General features: G+C 44.9%; 1 protein-coding gene across 3 annotated transcripts; it reads left to right on the top strand.

The window, feature by feature from the left end:
• The first annotated feature begins 195 nt into the window (after positions 1 to 195).
• Positions 196 to 19915, top strand: LOC118674347 (carcinoembryonic antigen-related cell adhesion molecule 1-like). Of its 3 annotated transcripts, none has more exons than XM_036346020.1 (5): positions 196 to 336; positions 1192 to 1551; positions 4635 to 4913; positions 11582 to 11687; positions 16834 to 19915. In XM_036346020.1, exons 1-5 carry the CDS (start codon positions 273 to 275, stop codon positions 16859 to 16861), a joined length of 837 nt encoding a protein of 278 aa, XP_036201913.1. In that variant the 5' UTR covers positions 196 to 272; the 3' UTR covers positions 16862 to 19915. The 3 variants fall into 3 exon arrangements, with proteins under 3 accessions (XP_036201913.1, XP_036201912.1, XP_036201911.1); XM_036346019.1 differs by having other exon boundaries at positions 11582 to 11708; XM_036346018.1 differs by lacking the exon at positions 16834 to 19915 and having other exon boundaries at positions 11582 to 12205.
• The last annotated feature ends 2136 nt before the right edge of the window (positions 19916 to 22051 follow it).

Genomic DNA, 22051 nt, shown 5'->3' with positions numbered 1-22051 from the left:
TGGAGGGGGTGGAGAATCACTGAGGAAACAGAGGTCTCATCAATTCCCAGGATCTGACATTTAGCTGGAAGGTAACCAGGAAGGTGGGAGGGGGAGGGGGAAAGGAGGGGAGGACTTAGGAAGGGACCTGGGCACAGACCCCGCCCCCTGCCCATGTGACCAGGAAAGTGATCTTGTCCCTAGAGGAGGCTCAGCAGGTCCCACCAGTAGGGAGAGCAGTGCCTGTGAGTGTTTCTGGACCTCAAGCTCTTCTCACAGAGGGAGGGACGGAAATGGAGTCCCCCTCAGTCCCTGCTCACAGAGGGTGCGTCCCCTGGCAGGGGCTCCTGCTGGCTGGTAAGGAGGGGATAAATCCTGGGGGTGGACAGGAAAAGGGGAAACAGAGACTGGCTCAGGGTCTCCTGGGGAGCACAGCGCTCTGAGAGGGGACAGAGGGCCTCTGTTTGAACCTGAGGGAAGAGGACAGGGGAGCAGAGTGGGATGGGGGTGGGAGCTCAGCAGCAGGACACTCCCATGATCTGGAGGTGGTGAGGGGCAGGAACACCTTGATTATGGTAAGTTTTACAAGTTATTCATCACTGAAATACTTTCTGAAAACTGATTATAATAATATCTATTTGTGTCAGGGTGACAAGAAAAAAATGAACCAGGGGCACTAAGCATTGTCTCTACCTCCAACCTCAGAAATAGGCACATACACCCCAGGGTCTGCGGGACCCAGGGAGCACTCATTCATTCACCCACAGGCACTTCAGCCTGCTGCAGGCCCTGGGGGTACAACAGAGCAGACAAACCCCTTCCCCCATGGAGCTCACCTTCTATGGAGAGGAGACACACAAGGAAACATCTAGATGTGAGGCAGGGACCCTCAACTGCCATGAGGAAAACAGAACAGGGACAGGTCAGAAAGTGGAGACACAGGTCTTTAGTGTCAACAGGGGTCTGAGCTGTGCCTGTGAGCATTTCTGACTTCAGGAGCCAGGAGCCAGGCAGGCACCTGGGAGTTTTCAAACAGGAAATAAGGTCAGAGGTGCTGAAATATTGCTGGCCATGCTGCTGCACTTGACCACAGGAAATACACTCACACACACCAAGGCTGAGAGATGAAGAGACCTGCTAGGACCCAGGCCGTCATCTTTCCTTCCCAATACATTGCTCCAAATCTTGATCAACTTCTCTCTTCCCTCCTAGCCTCAATCTTAACCCTCTGGAGCCTGCCCACCACTGCCCAGCTCACTATTGAATCAGTGCCGCCCAATGCTGCCGAAGGGAAGGATGTGCTTCTCCGTGTCCACAACCTGCCTGGGAATCTAATGGTCTGTATCTGGTACAAAGGGGAAAAAATAGACAGCAACCTTCGAATTGCATCATATACAGCACACACTCAAGCAGTTACCCTCGGCCCTGCATACAGTCAACGAGAGACAATGTACCCCAATGGATCTCTGCTGTTCCAGAAAGTCACCCTGCAGGACACAGGATACTACACCCTAGTAGCCTTAGACAAAGATGCTGAGAGCATACAAGTAACTGGACAGCTCCGTGTATACCGTGAGTGATTGCTCTCTGTCCTCTGGGTGTCGGGTGGGGTATATTCTACTTCACACACAGGACTGACAGCCCTGCACTCACTCTGCCTCCATCCCCCTCTGCCTCATATTCCAGGTTGGGTTTGGGCATTTAGTGCAGGACACACACAGTGGAGACAAACTTTCTACGGTCAGAGTTCCCTTCCCGGATTCCAGCCCTGCAGACATTCTCCACAGAGAGAAGGACCCATCTGATGGCAGTGACTCAGCAAAGGGAACCAGCCTCAGTCCAGGCCCCTTGGCCCCGCCCAACCAAGACCCAGAGAACAACCCTGCAGGGCTCATGCTGGGCCTGGCCTGGGGGACCCTGGGATCCTCACAGAGAAGTTCAATTCAGGCAGCTGCTCCACCCCCCTCCCCGAGACCTCTGCCCCAGGGCTCCTGACTCCAGGGAATATGAAGAGACTCTGGGTGATTGAGATTGATCTGTGGCCAGGCCTGACTGGCAGCAATAGTTTCCCAGGTGCCCAAGTCACAAAGCTCCTGAGGTGGTCACCAGCCAGGGCTCAGCCTCAAGAGCCATATCTGGGGAGGGATGGAGCCTGCTCCTTCGCCTGAGACCATGAGTGGGGAGTATGTGGACAAGGTCCCTAGGCCATTAGCCAATTGCCTGGGGGACATAGGAAGGAAGAGGAAGATAGTGTCTCCAGGGAGGAAAAGAGAAGGTGTTCCTCGAAGCTCCCAGTCCACCAGGGATCTGTCCACTGCATCCTCTCTCACAGACACAAATAATAACAGAGGCTGTTAACTTGGGCAGCCCCTCTATTCCAAGCTTTAGGTTAGAACAGTGGTCGGCAAACCGTGCCTCGTTAAACACATGTGGCTCTTTGGCCCCTTGAGTGTGGCTCTGCCACAAAATACCACGTGCAGGCATGCATGTACAGTACAAAGTTGACTTAAAACTTTAAGTAAAGTTTATTAAGTTAATTTTAGGGAACGTTGTGGAGTGAAAAAATATGTAGTGTCGAAGATTGAGAAAGGTATGTTGAGATGGTTTGGACATATAGAGAGGATGAACGAAAGGAGATAGACGAAACAAGTATACAAGACGAGTGTGGATGGGAGAGTTGGAAGGGGTCGACCTCAGCGAATGTACCTCAATCAGATTGAGGACCTTTTTAGCAAAGGCCAGCTTAGGAGTACCCTAATTAAGTTAATCACAATGTACCTACCTATATAGTTTAAGTTCAAAAAATTTGGCTCTTAAAAGAAATTTCAATCGTTGTACTGTTGATATTTGGCTCTGTTGACCAATGAGTTTGCCGACCACTGGGTTAGGAAATTGTGAAAGATTTAAGGGTCATTCACAGGCAACATGGCAAACCTGAGACCATTTACCACTTATCCTGTTTCATTCAGGGAAAACTGAGTTACAGGAAGATACAGTCACTCAATCAGAATCACACAGACTGACTGACCAACGTGAGTCATGCCAAGGCCTCTCCTCCACTCCAAGGGCCTTATTATGCTCACTTCACCCCTGACTGGTGACTCACATCCTCGTACTGGTGTGAGGCTCCCATTCCTCCCAGTGGCTCCCGAGGCCTTCCCCAGGTGGGCCTGGTGACCCTGCACCATCTGACTGGTTCACTGCCTGTTTCACACACATGTTCTCATAATGACACCTGGACCACAGGGTGGGATCCCCTCAGATGGTGAGATCCACCAGCCACTGTCCTTTCTCTTAGACGCTGCTCAATTTGAATGAATTTGACTAAACTCCAGTTGTTTCCTGAGTTAGAAGGAAAAGGAAGAGCACATGCCACAGGCCCGTGTGGGGGCTCCTCCCCACCTGCCTGACTGTCCATAGAAACAGGGAGGGACCTTCTCCCTAACTTTACTAACATGGAACAGATCCTTTCTACCAATTTGATGACATCCCCCCCTTTATACAGCAGACACCTGGACTCAGCCACCGGCCACTTCTGTTCTCTTTGCAGGACTCACCTTCTCTCTATCCAGGGAGTCCCTGATTTCTAACCCACTCTGGCATCTCCCTTTGTTCACAGTATGACCTGGTTGGATGGCAGAACTTGGTCTATGACCTGCGTACCCTCTAGAAAGAGATTCCTGAAAAATCTGGCATTAGAACTTTGGGGCATGAGTGATTTTCACATATTCTTTCACAGTTTAACGCAAAATCTATCTCATAACTGCCAAACACAAATGGACCGTGAGGGCCATATTTTCAGCAAGTTCATGCTCCCCCACTCCACAAGCCCCCCTTCTGTATGTGCTATTGTCTGCATGTTGAGGAAGGATCCCTGCCCTCTGCAGTGGCAGAAAGGACATTAAAGTCCAAGGGAAGAGAGCCTGGCTCTGCTGCCACCCCCAGCCAGCTCCTGCTGCGCCTCACTCTTTTCTAAATTATTCCTGGACTCTGCTCTGCCCTTTCTGGGGTCACTGCCTCATGTCAGTCACCAGTGACTCCTGGGCAGACAGACACACCTTGTGGCTCTGCAGCCTGGGTACTGCCAGACTTGCTTCTGATCTCCCGTGTATTGTTTATGCTCAGACACCCAGTTCCAGGACACCCTGCCCAGTCCTCTCTGGGCTTAAGGACTATGGGGTGGCCCATCATTACTCATCTCTAGGATGACCCTGGACTGTGAGACTTCGGTGGAAACACATCTCAACCCGGCAACATAGGTCTGTGTAGCTGGAAGGGACTCAGCACCTGCACATTCCAGGTGAGAGCCAAGGTCAGCCAGGCAGTCAGCCGTCAGTGAGGAGCCAGGACAGGTGCCAGGTGGTCTCTGACTCCCAGTCCTGTGTGTCTCTGTGATGAAACTCTAATAGTTATCTGAGCCCTGAGAGTCTGTGCTTTTTCTCCCAGACATAGAGCAGGCAGCCTTATATCTTCTGTGTGCTCAGATCCTCATGCATTTGTCTTGTGATGCACAGACCTGCCTTATTCTTTTAAAAACTCAGGTTGGCTGAGAGGCAAGAGGTGTCAACTCTGATGAAAGAAGCCTTTAGAGCAGCGGTTCTCAACCTGTGGGTCGCAACCCCTTCACAGTCAGTCAACTCCTCTGTTCTCCACAGAGCCAGTGGGGAAGCCAGCCCTCCAAGCCAGCAATGCCACAGTCACAGAGCATAAGGACGCCCTGGTCCTGACCTGCCTCACCAATGACAGGGGCATCTCCATCCGGTGGCTCTTCAAGAACCAGATTCTACCTCACAAGCACAGGATGAAGCTGTCCCAGGACAACAACATCCTCACCATAGACCCCGTCAGGAGGGAGGACACTGGGAGCTTTCAGTGTGAGGTCTTCAACCCCATCAGTTCCAGCAAGAGTGACCCTCTCAAGCTGGACGTACAATGTAAGTGACTCCTTGCCCCGTCTACATCTCCCTGGGAGGATTGCTCTACCAATGGTGTGAAAAATGGACAGAAGTCACAGGGAGCAGATTGTCAATCGGGAGACAGCACAGTAAACAGAAGGGCAAAGTGGTTAAGAGCTCAGTTTCCGACCCTGGATCTGGCATTCACTGTGACCTTACACAAGGTTGTTTTTATGCTCATTTTTTATGTGATAAACTATACACAAAATTTACCATTTTAACTTTTAAGCGTACACCTCAGTGGCATTAAATGCATTCACATTGTTATGCAATCATTACCACTATCCATTAGGAACTTTTTCATCTTGCCACACTAAAACTCTGTACCCATTAAACACTAGCTCTCCAATCCCCAATCCCAACCCCTGGAAGCCACCATTCTATTTCTATTAATATGACTACTCTAGGTACGTCATATAAGTGGAATCATATGATATTTATCCTTTTGTGTCTGGCTTTTTTCACATAGCATAATGTCTTCAAGTTTCATCCATATTATGGCATATATCACAATTTCATTCCTTGTTAAGGCTGAATAATATTCCATTGCATCCATCACGTTTAATTTCTCATTCATCTGTCCATGAATTCTGTGTTGTTTCTACCTTTTGTCTGTTGTGAATAATGCTGCTATGAACAAGGGTGTACAAATATCTGTTCAAATCCCTGCTTTCAATTCTTTTGAGTATTTACCAAAATACTGGATCAAATAGTAATTTTTGTTCAATTTCCTGATGAACTGCTATGCCGTTTTCCATAGTGGCTGCACCATTAAATATTCCTGCTGGCAATGCACAGAAGTTCCAGTGTTCCCCATCCTTGCCAACACATTGTTTTCTGGGTGGTTTTTTGGTTTTTGCAATAGCCATCTTAATCAGTGTGAGGTGTTATCTCATGGTGGTTTTGATTTCATTTCTCTAATGATTAGTGATTCTGAGCATCTTTTCATGTGCTTATTGTCCTTTTCTATATTTTCTTGGAAGACATTTCTATTCAGTTCCTCTGGCCATTTTTTCATCCTATTGTTTTATTGTTGTTGTTGAGTAATAGTTACATATATATTCTGGATATTAATCCCTTATCAGATATATGATTTTCACATATTTTCATCCATTCTCTGTGTGTCTTTTTTCTTTTTAACATTGTCGTTTCATAAACACAATTTTTAAAATTTTGATCAAGTCCAATTTATCTACTTACTAGAGGCCTAGTGCATGAAATTTTGTGCCACAGTAGGGTTCCTAGCAGCTGCTGGCTGCCAGCCGGGACCTCCCTGGTGGTTAGCGCACGTCTAACGCCCGGTTGGTTGAACTCTCACCCTTAGGGACAATTTGCCTATTAGCCTTTTATTATGTAGGATTCTTTGTTGCTTGTGCTCTTAGTTTCATATCCAGAAATTCATTGCCAAATCCAATATCATAAAGATTTCATCCTATGTTCTCTTTTAAGCATTTTTTTAAGTTTAGCTCTCACACTTAGATTTTTGGTCCATTGTGAGTTAATTTTTTGTTTATGGTGTTAAGTAGTTCCAATTCATTCTTTTGATGTAAATACCATTTTCCAAGTGCCATTTCTTGAAAAGACTGTGCTTTCCTTCTTGTATGGTCTTGGCACTTTTTAAAAATTGATTCTAGAGAATGAAAGAGAGAGTGACTCTTGATGTAAGAGTGAAACATCAACTGGCTGCCTCCCGCACATGCCTTGCCTAAGGATCAAACCAACAACCTGGGTTGTTTCCTGACCAGGAATAGAACCCATCATCTTTTAGTGTACAGGACGATGCTCCACACAACTGAGCTACACCTGGCAGGGAAGGTCTTGGTACTCTTGTCAAAATCATTTGACCATATATGTGAGAGTTTATTTCTGGGCTTTCTAATCCATTTCTATATGTCACAGCCTTACAGTAAATTTTGAAATAAGGAAGTATGAATCTTCCAATTTTGTTCTTTTTCCAGTTTGTTTTGGTTATTGGGGGTCTCTTGACATTCCATATGAATTTCAGGATGGATTTTTCTATTTTTGTCCAAAAATGTCATTGGGATATTGATAGGGATTGCATTGAATCTGTAGATCACTTTGGGAAGTATTGTCATCTTAACAATATGAAGTCTTCCAATCCATGAACACAGAATGTCTTCCCATATTTTTCCAGCAATTTTTTTTTTTGTGGTTGTTCAGTATATAAGTCTTTCACTTCCCTGGTTAAGTTAATTCCTAAGAATTTTATTCTTTTTGATGCTACTGTAAATGGCATTCTCTTAATTTCCTTTCTGAATTGTTCATTGTTCATTGTTCATACATAGAAGCACAACTTATTTTTACCTGTAGATTTAGTATCCTGCAGCTTTGTTGAACTTGTTTATTAGTTCTAACAATTTTTGGGGGACTTTAGGGTTTTCTACATAGAAGGTCATATCATATGCAAACAGACATAATTTTATATCTCCTTTTCCAATTTGGATGCCTTTTATTTCTCATTCTTGTCTAATTTCTGGCTAGGACTTCCAATAGTGTTTTGAGTAGAAATGGCAAACGAAAGCAGATCTTTGTCTCTGCCTGATCTTAGGAAAAAACTTTTAGTCTTTCACTATTGAGAATCATGTTAGGTGTGGGTTTGTCATAAACGGCCTTTATAATGTTGACGTAGTTTCCTTCTATTCCTACTTTGAGCATTTTTATCATGAAAGGATGCTGAATTTTGTCAAATGCTTACACTGATTCAATCTTCTTATTATTTATAGGTCTATTCACATTTTCTGTTTCTTTGTTTTGTTGTGCCAGCACAGCCAAGGGTTGGGTAAGCCTGAGCGGGGGTGGTGAAGGATTAAAGCAAAGAGAGACAAAGAGAATATACCTGGGGCTTGGTGGATCTCCTGTGCCTGGATGAGGCCACAGAGAAGGATCCAGCCAGCAAGCTGAGGCTTTATTTTATAGTCAGAGAAAAACAAGGTAGTGGTCAACATAGTTACAATGTTCTTGTGAGTTTCACTTGTTTTGGCAGCACTTGCTGGATCTCCAGAAGCCCTTTAGCTACCTAGGAATTATCTAGGGGGCGGCCATAAGGTCAAGCTTAATTATGCTAAGAGGGCTCTGCCCTCTAAGAGGGGACTTGTTTGTGGCTTTGCCCTGTCAATCTGAGGCTTAACTCTGGAGCCGCTCCCTCCACTTTGTGATTCCATCTTGGTAAGGTTTTGTGTTTGTCCATTTCATCTAAGTCATCCAATTTGCTGGCATACAATTACTCATAGTACTATTATAATTCTTATTATTTCCATAGAATTGGTAATAATGTACCCACTTTCATTTATGATTTTAGTAATTTGAGTCTTCTCACTTTTTTTCTTAGTCAAACTAGGTTAAGTTTTGTCAATTTTTTCATCTCTTTTGAGGAACCAACTTTTTTTTTTTAATATATTTTATTGATTTTTTACAGAGAGGAAGGGAGAGGGATAGAGAGTTAGAAACATCGATGAGAGAGAAACATCAATCAGCTGCCTCCTGCACACCCCACACTGGGGATGTGCCCACAACCAAGGTACATGCCCTTGACTGGAATTGAACCTGGGACCTTTCAGTCCACAGGGCAACGCTCTATCCATTGAGCCAAACCGGTCAGGGTGGAACCAACTTTTTGTTTCATTGATTATCTCTCTTGTTTTATTATTCTGTAATTTATCTATCTCCACTCTAATCTTTATTAGAATTTACTTTGTTCTCTTTCTCTAGTTCCTTATGTTGTAGAGTTAGATTGCTTATTTGAGATCTTTCTTCCTATTTAAAGATCTTTCTTCCTATATAAAGCATTTACAATTGCAAATTCCTTGCACAAGATTCTCAACTTCTCTGAGCCTCATATTCCACAACAGAAAATTACAATAAGAGTACCTGCTTCGTGGTATTGTTTTAAGTATTTAATGTGCTATTGAATCAAACCCTTAGCAAAAGGTCACACACAGCAGAAAAGTTCCATGGTGTTAGCTGCTATTATTACTTCTATTATCACTGGCCTCTATGAAGTCAATGGTCCTAGAGTCCAGGATCTACCCCTTACTAATCATATGACTTTGGGTAAATTTTTCACCACTCTAAGCCTCAATTTTTTCATCAGTAAAATGGAAATAATGTCTATCTGACAGGGTTATTTTATGAATCAGATGAGATATAACAAAAGTATTTAGCACAGAGTCTGGCACATAGTAATACCCCACCCATATCAGCAGCTAAAATTAATATTAATCCTTAATCTTGAGTTCACTAGTGAGGGCAACAGAAATTGGGGGAAAAAAGACACAGATGCAAAATGATTTAATTTAGGGTTAGGGGGGCATTACACACAAAAAAATAAATCATTATAGGAAAAGAAAAGAGGAGTTGAGTGCAAAGTCTCAAGCCTGATTTATTAGTTTTCATCCCCTGAGAGGCAGCCATGATGAGATTACACATACAAATATTTATTTGGAAAAAAAAAATCGCTGGGAAGAAAAGAACCTGGGATGGAAGTGGGAGGAGCCTGGAAGTTTCCTCTGGCAAGGATGCAGATCTGGTTATTGTGTAGGAGAAAGCAAAGAAAGATTTAGGTTGAAGTGCCATCTTTTCTGTTGTTCTTTTTTTGTTTGTTTGTTTGTTTACCCATCTTTGTGAATTAACTTTGGAAGTCAGCAAGCCATCTGAATGAAAAGATTTCAAATGATGACAGATGATTATATAAGAATATTTAGAGAACATTTAAAGGATATAACATTACTGTTTAGTATTCACTTGGCAAACTGAAAAAGAAAAGTGCTGACATTATGCCCCTTTTAGACAATTATTTTCAAGCTTTAGTTTGTATAGGAAATCTTTAGGGAGCTAGTTAAAATTTCCAGATTCCTAGACTCTACCCATAAAAGTTCTGATTCAGAATGTCTGAATGCCTGGAGTGGGACCCAGAAGTTTGCATTTTTAGAAAACATCCCAAAGAATTCTGTTGTAGGTGGTCTTTGAAATACTACGTTTCGACATACTGGTTTAAAGGTCTCAAGTAACTCTAGAGAACAGCTAAAGACAAAAAATAGTCCTAGGATAGGGAGTGTTTTCTTCCTAGAATCACTGTGGATCTCATGCAAAAGTCAAAGGAACACAAACTCTTCGGACACCATGACTATGGGAGCTAAACATTCCTCTGATCTAAAGAACACTCCCAACTGCCCATAAAGATCCAGGATGAATATCTGTAATAACCAACCCATTATTTTTACCAGAGGAAACTAGGAGACTGCCCTTTAACTCTGCTACCAGGGCTTTTGGAAGCTCCAAACGGCTTCCTAAAATGTGATCTTTCTCCATGAGCCGTGGGCCTATGAGATGAGAACCTATCACTTCCCAATGCACCATCTCCCCGCTATGTTCCCTCGAGCATCCCTGCTTTCCAGGATGGAATGCTGTGGAACAAAACAAAGGTGTTAGTGGTGACTATTTGGGATGGAATCATTTACTTCTCAAGAAATTAAACTTACCCCTTTCAGGGTGGTTGGAGAGCATATGTCTGTTTCAGGTTAGAAAAGGGAGCTGGTGGTTCACAGACTGTCTAAACAGCAACATTTCCGCAACCTATGGTCGGTGTGCCTTCTGGGTTTGCCACCACAATCCTTAAATGGAAACTCTTTTTTTCACAGTACAGGAGCTGGCAGAACTTTTTGCTCTAACTTGAATAGGAAAAAATTCTCCTGCACAAGACACCTTTAGGTTTATTTAGGGAGTTAGGCCTCAGGAAGAGACCTGTTTTAATTTTTTTTTTTTTTTATTCAACCCTGGAAGTAGTGAAGGGAAGCAGGCTGGACAATACCTTTAGATCCCCAGTAGCTCTCATTTTAAAGCATGTTGGGAACACCTCCAATGCCATGTTTTTTTAATGTTGTGTGGGGGTGTGTCTGTGTGTGAGAGAGGAAGGGAGAGGGAGAGAGAGAGAATTATTGATCAGCTGCCTCCTGCACACCCCCCACTGGGGATCCAGTCAGCAACAGTGGCATGTGCCCTGTCTGGGGATCGAACCAGTGACCTTTTGGTGCAGGGAACGATGCTCCAGCCACTGAGCAACACCTGCCAGGGCTACAGTGCCTTCTAAGAGAGTATCTGCAAGGCTGATGGGGAGTCCTTGAGCTAAAGTTACCCACAAGATGAAAACCATTGCTCACAGCATTGGGCTTATTTCAGATCCCTGCTGGGAGCGTGGGGGAAGTCTCTGTGTAAAGCAGGTGGTACATTCACCACCTTCCATCAGTTAAGTCCTCACCAAGGAGACCTGACTAACATATATTCATGGCCGCCACACCTGGTACAGAAAAAACGCAACCATGAAAGGTGGGAAGTTATGACTTACAAAAATGGCCATCAGCTTTCTCACATTTCCAGAGCTCCAACCATATCTCAGTGCAAAAAGTCCAGGTTGGAATTGTGTCAAGTCTGGGCACCAACATAGAAATACAATGGGAGAAAAATATTACAAGGATATAGTGAGCTATTTACCTCATAGCAGCCCTCCCAGGGGAAATTTCTTCCTTGGAGGAACAAGTAGAGACTACTTCATGCTGGGAGTTGTTTCCCAGGGCACCCCCACTGTAAAATAACGTCACCTCACTCATTCTTCTCTTTTCTATCTATGACAGATGATCCAACACTACCAAGTCCTGGCCTCTCAGTTGGGGCGATGGCCGGCATCGTGGTTGGCGTCCTGGCTGGCGTAGCTCTGGTAGCAGCGCTGGCGTACTTCCTGTATGTCAGAAAGACTGGAGGGTATGACGGCCTTCCCTCTTGCTCCGCTTCCTCCATGGCTGATGACCATCCTGGGAGAGGGAAGGGGACTTCCCCTCTGTCTCTGGGCCTGGATCTGCTCCTCCTCCTTCTTAAATCCCTGCTTCTCAGCACTGATTCTTGAGGCCTCTTCTTCCCTGGTCTTCAAGCTTCCTGTACCCCACTCTCTTTGGAACATGGTTATTCCCATCCCCCTGTGGTTTAGAGAAGGCAGATCTGACTATGTTCCTTGGGCCTATAGTCAGGGAAACCAAGGTCCAAGAAGGAAGACAAATCAGTAAATGAAAAGAGTAGCAGGAGAAAGCGAGTTGTGTGCTCTGTCAACCACAGGAAGAGGAGAAGAGAGGGGCAGGTCAGGAAGAGAACCTTAAAAATACGTGAAACCAGCCTGGCCTGTGTGGCTCAGTGGTCGAATATTGACCCATGAACCAGGAGGTCACAGTTCAATTCCCAGTCAGGGCACATGCAAGGGTTGTAGGCTCAATTGCCAGAACAGGGCTTACAGGAGGCAGCTGATGGATGATTCTCTCATCATTGATGTTTTTATCTGTCCTTCTCCTTTCCTCTCTCTAAAATCAACAGATTTATATGTTTTTTAAAGCTGAAATTAAAGGCCTTTTGGGTAATAAATGAAGAATGAAAACAGAGTCAACAAAGCCAAAGGTGTACAGGTAGAAATAGGCTCAGAAGCAACTGATAAAGACTACTCTATCAGTTTGTGCTCTGGCCAGGTGTACATTCTCAGTAAGGACACAAACCTAAGTTGAGGGTTCTATCCCCTGATGGGGCACCTCTCTCTCTCTCTCTCTCTCTCTCTCTCTCTCTCTCTCTCTCTCTCCCCCCCCTCCCTCTCCTCTCTCCTCCCTTCTGCTTTCTGAAGGTAATAAATACCAGATAAGATTTTTTTTAAAGGGATGGGCCTGTGTGAACGTTAGTGCAGCAGGAAAGGAGTGCACTATAGGAGGGATGGTGGGTACACTGAAGAGGAGCCCTAGGAGGAAGGCAATACTGACTCTGGTCCAAACGAGCTGACAGTGTCCTTCCTACTTCAAGTAGCAAAGAGCCTGTGCTTGGGAATAGCAGTCACAGTCTCTGATATTTGTTTAGGGCAAGCGACCAGCGCGATCTCACAGAGCACAATCCCTCAGCCTCCAACAACAGTAAGTAAAGCCATCACCAGTGAGAGCTGGTGTGTTCCACCACGTGCCCTGCCCTAGCAGGAAACCTGGTCCCAAGGACTCAGTACCTTCTGAAATGTTAGAGGGGATCTCCACTTCCCAACCTTAGGTTGCCGTAGGTCCTCACACCCTTCTAGTCACAAAGATTCCCCTGAGACCCAGCCCTGGGAGAGACTCACTCAGCCAGACCTGGCAGGCCTGAGGAAGATGGACATGTTTTCCAAAGCCATTCCTCACCTACCGCTTACCCTCCTCCTCTAATACGGATGTGGGCACTCTCCTTTGGTGAGTCTTTCTGTGTCTTGTGGTGCTATGGGTGCTGTGGGTCTCTATGCCCCTCCTTGCTACTGGTGCCTGTTGCTGAGAAACACACTGGACAAAAACAATGACTTGTGAGCTGGAAAAAACATTCAGAAGTGGACTGAGGCCTCCCTGTCACTAATACAGCCACACTCACCCCTTAACCCCACTCCCTCCTGCTGGTACTAACACCCTGGGTCTGGACCACAGACTCTGACTGAAGCAGTTTCCTTAAGTAAACTTCCCACTCCCCTCCCACCACCTTCCATCTCCTTCAGCTAGAAATCACAGCAGCTTAGGAACACCAAGGCTGTAAGACCTTAAGTCAGTTTTGCATTTTCATGGATTGCTAACTCTTTCAACTCCCAGGTCATGGCCACTCTGACAGCTCACCTAATAAGCTAAGTGCAGCCAGTTTCACTGGCTCATTTTCTCATGGATATACCTCTATAGAGAATGAGTTACTCTTGAAAACACAAATGAGATCGCGTTTGAGTCAAGGTTCCTCAATGTAGCAACAAGCCAAGATGTATTGGTTAACTACTCCCATGGGTCTACCCCATGCAAGAATGTGGGCTCTGGAGTTACTCCCGTCCTGAGTTTGAATCCTGGCTGTGACTCTTAGTTCCTCTGTGACCTTGGGCACGTAACTGGATCTCTCTGATCCTCACCCTGTCATCTGTAAACACGAAATGCTGCCTACTTCAGAGAGAAGCTGAAGGAATGAAATGAGATAACACATGCAAAGCATCAGCACGGTGCCCAACACCAAGAAGGCACTGGGTCATTCTCCCTCCTCTACCTCAGTCTGATCCTGTTCTTCCTGTCAAAGGATAATGTCCATTCCAATGGGTCTGAGATCTTAGTTCCTTCACTTTATAATAACGTTACTGAGCTTCTCTCATTTAGCCTTTCAATAGAGCAGACATATGTATTGAAAAGCGCTTAAAGCATACATATATCCTATCTAATGAAAGAGAAACATGGTAATTAGCGTACGACCGCTACCCTTCCCATTGGCTAATCAGGGCGATATGCAAATTAACTGCCAGCCAAGATGGCAGCCGGCAGCCAGGCAGCTGGAAGCAAACATGAGGCTTGCTTGCTTCAGTGACGGAGGACTCCAACGTTCCCTGCCTGCCTTGCCAGCCTCTGAGCTTGCAGTTTGAAACATTGTAACAAATATAGAAGCTAAACAAAACCCCAGAAACCAGCTTTCAGACAGCCGGGATCTCAGAGCTGGAGTTGATACAGTGTTTCAAAATAATAGAACCCAAACAAACCAGATACCTGCTTTCAGCAGAAGAGGCCTCAGAGCTGGAGCCAGAGGTAAAGCTGGCCCAGAATTAAAAAAGAAAAAGAAAAAAAGGAGCAGTTGGGAGCTTCAGTCACCCGCCAGCCTGAAAAGAGCCCTCAGCCCCTCACCCACACTGGCCAGGCACCCCAGTGGGGACCCCCACCCTGAAGGGTGTGTGACCAGCTGCAAACAGCCATCATCCCCTCATCCAGGCTGGCCAGGCACCCCAGTGGGGACTCCCACCCTGATCCAGGACACCCTTCAGGGCAAACCAGCCAGCCCCCACCCATGCACCAGGCCTCTAACCTATATAGTAAAAGGGTAATATGCCTCCCAGCACCGGGATCAGCGGAGCCGCGAGGCCTCCTGGCACCAGGATCAGTGTGACAGGGGGCAGCGCCCAAACCCCCTGATTGCCCTGAGGCTCTGTGTGTGACAGGGGGCGGGGCCATAACCTCCCCATTGGCCCTGCCCTGAGTGTGACAGTGGTGGCGCCCCAACGCCCTGATCGGCCCTGCTCTGTGGGTGATAGAGGGCGGTGCCCCAACTCCCCTATCGGCCCTACTCTGTTTGAGTGTCAGGGGGGAGCTCCTCAACCCCCTAATGGGCCCTGCTCTGTGCGTGACAGGGGGGAGCTCCCCAACCCCCTGATGGGCCCTGCTCTGTGCATGACAGGGGGTGGCATCGCAACCTCCCAATCCGCCCTGCTCTGTGCATGACAGGGGGCGGCGAACCAACTCCCCAATCGGCCCTGCTCTAAGCCCGACCAGGGGCTGCACCTAGGGATTGGGCCTGCCCTCTGCCACCCGGGAGCAGGCCTAAGCCAGCAGGTCGTTATCTCCCGAGGGGTCCCAGACTGTGAGAGGGCACAGGCCGGGCTGAGGGACCCCCCTTCCCCCCCTCACCGAGTGCACAAATTTTTGTGCAACGGGCCTCTAGTAGATATATATGTATATATCTATATATATAGTAATATGCAAATTAGCCAGACACCGTAACAGTAGCAACCGGCTCAGGAGGAGGCTGTGCGCACAGATGGCGGGCCCGGAGTGGAGACACAACACACAGTGCACCAACAGTCCAGCCTCTGCTCATAAACTGAAAAGGAAACACCTTTTTTTTACCGCTCATTGGCTAAGCTCCCTGTACAACACTTGCAGTATTCTTGGTAACATGGATAATAAGAATCCAAGAAGGTGATCTAGGGCTTTTCCACCTCATTCCTGGAGGAAAAAACAAAGGTCTGCTGCTGGAGGGGCTAAGAAATGTCATATCCTGCCCTAGCCAGTTTGGCTCAGTGGATAGAGCCTCAGCCCATGGACCACAGGGTCCAGGTTAGATTCTGATCAAGGGCATGTACCTAGTTTGCAGGCTCCTTCCTGGCCAGGGCCCAGGTCAGGGCTCATGCAGGAGGCAACCAATTGAAGGGTCCCCATCACATTGATGTTTCTCTCTATCTTTCCCTCTCTTTTCCATGCTCTCTAAAAATCAATGGAAAAATATCGTCCAGTGAAATCAAATAAAAAAAAAGAAATAAAGAAATGTCATATCCTATGAAAGAGACATCTTGAAAATGCCTAAAGAAAGTTGTCATTTTTTCGTAGTGAAGAGACTGGAGTCTGTGTTGATGAAAACACCTTGGTGGCTGTGGTGGCCGGCAGTGGCAGCAACAGCAGGGTGATGGGGGTGGTGTCTTCTCCTGATCAGCCAGTCTCATCCTGCAACCAGTAGGACATTCCCTGAGGGCTCCAGGTCTGTGAGAGGGGGCAGGCTGGGCTGAGGGACCCCTCCCCCCCCCCAGTGCACAAATTTAGTGCACCGGGTCTCTAGTATGTTAATTATGTATAAATTATCATGAATTGAGCATACCCTTGTAAGCAGCACTGAAATGAAGAAACAAAACATCTTATCTCCCTACAAAATGAAACCCTCCAGTCACTTCCCTCCAAAGAGTAACCATATCCTGACTTCCAATGCACTAGATTATTTTTGCCTGTTTATGCTCTTACATTAAAAAGCACAGTATATCCTTATATGTGTGTTGTTTCTTTCTTTCAAAATGGTCTTGTGAGACTTATCCATATTGTGGTATGTATGTGTGGTTGTTCATTCTCATTGCTGTATCCTCCTCTTCCATGGTATGAATACATAATCTATCTCTTCTAATGGCCACTGAAAGGATGTCAGCAAGCAGAGATAATGGGTAACAAAAGTCCTTCTCCAAAGCTAGAAGTTTCAAAGTGGTGAGAGCAGGTGCTGCCTAATCACAGGAGGCCAGGTAAGGGCCTGACCTGTGATACTGATTTAATTTACCACTTCTTATCCCTTTCAGATCCATGAAGTTACATATTCTTTGCTGAACTTCAGTGGCCAAGAATCAAAGAAACCAACGTCAGCCTCCCCGTCCCCACCAGCTACAGAGCCAGTTTATGCGGAAATAAAAAAGAAGTAATGCAACCAGCCCTGCTCACCACACTGCTGCCTGATTCCAGTCTCATCCCATCACCAGGAGACCCCGTTGCCCTCAGGGAAAAGGAGAGGATGCAACCACAACCCTGGAAGAGCACACCTGGAAAGTCTCTTTCACCCCCTCACTCTCATGAGACAGCTCCAGGCTCCTGGTCACAGCCCCTCCCTTTGGTGCCAACGGGTGAAAGGGAGTCTGTAGGAAGCCCAGTCTTCCTTTTCATTAAATTTTGTCTCATTAAATTAGTACGAGAACCAACAAAGTCTAAAGGTAGCTTTTTAAAAAGCAAACTTCTGACTGAATTATTAAGAAGAAATGAGAGTGATCACAATAAGCAATATTAGGAGTAAAAAAGGAAACAATGACAGCAGGCAATAGGAGGACATCAGGAGCATCCCTATTGCAAATATTTGAAAGATTAGATTAAAAGAAATAAATACTTAGAAAAACAAAATGAAAACAGAAGTGAGTCAAAAAGAAAGAAAAGTATGAGTAGCTCTATTAACCAATAAAGAAACTGAGTTGGTAATCCTTCCAAAAAAGGATACGTATAATCTAGATTATTTGATGGTGTTTTCCAAACATTCAGAGAACAATTAATACTAATCTTATAAGTGCTCTTACAGAAAACAGAAGAGAGAGAACACTTCCCCAGCTGTTTTTGTGTGGCTAGTATAATCTTGTCCACGGAATCAGAAGAAAGTTGCTAGGCATGAGCAGAGCAGAGACAGAAAGGTACGGAGACTCACCAGGGCAGAAAGCTCCAGAAGACTATTAAGGGGCACAATTGAGAAAACAAGAACCTATCCTCCCCTAGCATATCACTGGACATGTGGTTGGACCTGGGATCTTTCATGTCTCTGGTCAGGCAATTTAGACGCCCCTGACCATTTCCTCCCATAACATAACATCTAGGCGTCAGTTGAATTTCAGCTCGAGGCCCAGAAATGCAGAAAAGCCAGACAAGTGACACAGTGGCTGCCTAAAGACCTATTACATTGACTAATGACCTCCTGCCTTGACATCGTTCAATCAGTGGAGAACATGACCCTGAAAGAGCACACCTAGAAAGCTGATGAATATTCCATTAAGACCCTCCCCCAAGACCTCCCCCAAGATTTCCACCTCCCAGAAAGAGAGACATGTGCTCAGGATAAAGGACCCAGTGTGCACTCTCCCTCCAAGGAGCATGCCCTTCCCATTCCCTCACAGGCACGTGTTCCCCAACCTCTGGGGATCCCATAAGACCTGCAACCAGGGGAGCAATGGGCAGCGGCAGCTTGTCCCCAGCTAACCCCCTGCACTTCTCTCCAAGAACCCTTTTCTCTGACTTCTCAGAGTCAAAGCAGCCCAGCCTAGGCTTCTCTGTTGCTTCTTCTATGCCCTTCCTTGTTTCACAGTCCTAAGTACATTTTTGCTGCCATCATGGGGTACCATGCCTTTTGCTCAGTACTGCGTAGTCCTTCCCCTTGCATATCCCCATCTCCCGTCCCCTTTTCCTTAAGTAAATTCCATTTTCTTTAATCACCATCTGAGATGGCTATTTAGCCTGCCCGAGCACCACCCATTTTAATCTTTCAAAACCCCGAAAGGAAAATAACAGGCTTAATATTCTTGTGTATGAACATCCTCATGAACAGTAACACAATCAGCAATGAATAAAAACGATGACATGCAGGAAATGTGGGTTTATTTCAGAAAGAGGTTAACAGTATAAAAGTCACTGTAATTCACAGCATTAAAGGTTTAAAGGAGAAAAACCATGTAACATTTTCAAAAGACACTTTCAAGAAAAACTCTACCTAAAATTCAGCCTCTCTTTGTTAAGAACTTACTAAGCCAGAAATAAAAGGAACTTCCTTAATCTGAAAAAGAGTGTTTACAAAATGTTATGGTAAAGTGTGGGCCAAACACTAAACACAAGGAGCTCAGGGGAGGCCTGGGTGGTGGCCTTGCAAACTCAGGGGCCTAAAGTGACCACAAAGGATGGTGTGAAATGAAAACTTTTAACTAAAAGCAGTTTATGGCAGCTAGTAATGTCATAGGCTAGACTCTTCCTTAGCAAAAGTCAATCTTGACCTTAACTGACCCTGTCTAATGTCCTTTGCATCTGCTATAGCTTTCCTATGGAATGTCAGGAAAACTCCCCTTTCTTTTGACTGTTAATTATCCTGTACCCACCTAGTTAAAAGATGTGAAACATTTTACATCCAGTCCCAGGGGTGCCCCCATTTGCTTTTTCCCACCTCCCTAATCTATTACCAGTGGATGTAAACTGTCCCACTTGCCTCTGGTCTTTTGATTGAAATGTATAAAATAAGATGCAAAATGGCCATTTTCTGGAGCATTGTCTCAATCCATGGAGATTTTGCTCCCAAGCTATTGTCGATAGTTTAGCTCAAGTAAACTCACAAAAATTCTTCACCAGTTTGGAGTTTCATACTTTGACCTTTACTCGTTATAGTGGGGCAGGATTCCAAAGCAGTTTGCCCAGGACCACCCTGCAGACCCAGACCAAGTGCTAGGATCCAGCAAAGGGTCCACTGAGCTCACTAACCCCCTGGCCCCCTATCTGGTAAACTTGCTGAGTTGTCTCTTGGATCCAGGACCTTCCCTTGCTTGTAGTAGATGATCTGACTTTATTAGAGCTGTATTTTAAATCCGCAAGGTGGACCTAAGGTTAAGGGTTGACAGAAGCAAGGCTAAGGTGAGACACAAGGAAAAATGGGTGGCTGTTTTTTTAACTCAGGCATTTCAATTGGAATTGTTTTCTGAGAGTCTGAGCAAAAAACCTTCACTGTATAAATGAGAGCTGAAGTTGTTCAGCTCTGAAGATCAGGGGCGCATCCTCCCTCCAGCACAAATCTCAGGTGTTCTTAAAGGCTCGGCAGGAGCCTTGACTTGCAGGTGATTTATAGAAATGAGAAGATTTAACTAGAAATTATATTAACTTAAAATGGTCAAAATGCACCTGGCTGGTGTGTCTCAGTGGTTGAGCATCGACCTATAAACCAGGAGGTCAGCTCTAGCCAGTTTGGTGCAGTGGATTGAGTGTCGGCCTGAGGAGGAAGGTCCTGGGTTCGATTCCGAACAAAGGCATGTACCTCAGTTGTAGGTACAGCCCTGGTCGGGGAGCATGCAGGAGGCAACCAATCGATGTGTCTCTCTCACATCAATGTTTCTCGTCTCTCCCTGTTTTTTCCACTCTCTCTACAGATCAATGGAAAAATATTCTCAAGTGAGGACTAACAACAAAAAAAACCACCACACTAAACCAGGAGGTCGTAGTTTGATTCCCGGTCAGGTGACAAGCCTGGGTTTTGGGCTCAATCCCCTCTGGGGATCATGCAGGAGGCAAATGATCAATAATTCTCCCTCCTCATTAATGTTTCTATCTCCCCCTCTCCTTTCCTCTCTGAAATCAATAAAAATATTTTTTAATAAAATAAAATGGTCAAAATGCAGTTGCCTTTGGGTGCCTAAATTAATTTTTTCATGCAAAAATTAGAAAAATGGAGGCTCTAACATTATACTGAATGAATGAATGAATGGGAAATGTGTCTTGATTTGGAAATTAAAAGTTCCCAGTAGAAGCATAGATCAATTTTTGGAAAAAAATAATAAGAAATATTAGAGACTGTCTCTGAACTCTTCTAAAGTGATAAATGCCTACACCTCATTCTTCCTTCTTCTATACCTCCTCCACTATATCATTTGCTCTCAGAGCTTCCTTGTTCAGACTTGCCCTTCCCCTCCCTTCTTCCTTCCCCTTCTGTCTCCTCCACGACCACTCTCTACTGACTTAAGGGAATTCTAACAGCTCCCTTTGATGAAAAGTTGGTCTCAGCCAGAGAGGAACAAGCAATTGTTCCTGATTTTATCTGGGAACCTGATGGGTTCACAGAGAAATTTAACTGTTAGAATGTGTAATCCTGGCTATTCTAATTTATTGCAATTAATATAGCTACTGGTTTCTGGAAGCAAAAGCAATAGAATTACTAAATAAGGTTCGCAAGAAAACTTCTGTGGAGAAGTTTACCCACTTTAAGGATTATAAGAAAGCGAAATTGGATTTAGGAAAAAAAAATCAGAAACAAGCATAAAGCTGCTCTGTGGACTACAAGAAGGCATTTCCCCTTCTTATTAATAGTTTAGGAGAAATGAAAATTACCATGAAAAAGGAGGAGCTTATAATTCCTTGTATGAGACCCTGTAATTCTCCTATCCTTCCAATAAAGAAACTGAACGGTAAAAGGGAAAGTTGTACAAAATCTCAGAGCTATAAATAAGCTAGCTATCCCCAGACATCCTATAGTTCCAAATCCACAAGCCTTATCATCAACCATTACTATGACTGCCAATATTTTCCAGTAATAGATTATGTAGTGCCTTTTTAGCATTCCAGTAGAAAAAGACAGTCCATACCTCTGCTTTCACCTGGAAGATTAAAGTTTACTTGGCCAGTAATGCCCAGGAATATGTGAAGACTCCCACCTATTGTCTTAGATACTAAAAGCTGATTGAAAAAATGTTAAATTTTCTAGATATTCCACTCTACTCCTACATGAGCGTGATCTGGTTGTATGCTCTAGTCTAGAAAAGTACTAGACTCCCACAAGGACACAATTTACCTATTACAACAGCTAGCTGTAAAGGCACATGGATACCAAAGAACAGCTCTGATTCTGTTTCCCAGTAAAGTACTTTGGTTCTGATATTAAAGATGGGCTACTAATTAGCCATGAAAGACTCAGTAATCCTATCTTTCCTCTTAAAAAAACAAGGAAGCAGCTTAGAGGATTCCTGGTTTGGACTGAATATTGTCACAACTGGGTTCCAAATTTTTCATTAATGGCCCACCCTCCAGATAGATGTCTTATTAAAATTAAAATGACCTGATCCAGTTTAGTGGAACTACAAAGAGAAACAAACTATAAAATCTCTAAAGAATTATCTAAAGCTTCCACTTTGGGACACATTAATTATAGAAATTTTAACTCAAAAATATACATCATCATAGACCTGTAGGTTGTTATAGTCACCAACTAGACAAACTAGACAAAAGGCCCCCTCCCTGCATAAC

Source organism: Myotis myotis, unplaced genomic scaffold (genome assembly GCF_014108235.1).
Source record: "Myotis myotis isolate mMyoMyo1 unplaced genomic scaffold, mMyoMyo1.p scaffold_m19_p_19, whole genome shotgun sequence".
In the NCBI taxonomy this organism is placed as follows: domain Eukaryota; kingdom Metazoa; phylum Chordata; class Mammalia; order Chiroptera; family Vespertilionidae; genus Myotis; species Myotis myotis.
Note: the sequence above shows the minus strand (reverse complement) of the source record. Positions and strands in the feature narration are given on the sequence as shown.

Excerpts from the sequence above, each read along its gene's own strand:
- LOC118674347 (XM_036346018.1), top strand. The coding sequence starts at position 273 with ATGGAGTCCCCCTCAGTCCCTGCTCACAGAGGGTGCGTCCCCTGGCAG. Across the intron at positions 1,552-4,634 it reads TGGACAGCTCCGTGTATACC|AGCCAGTGGGGAAGCCAGCC; the intron begins GTGAGTGATTGC and ends TGTTCTCCACAG. Across the intron at positions 4,914-11,581 it reads TCTCAAGCTGGACGTACAAT|ATGATCCAACACTACCAAGT; the intron begins GTAAGTGACTCC and ends TATCTATGACAG.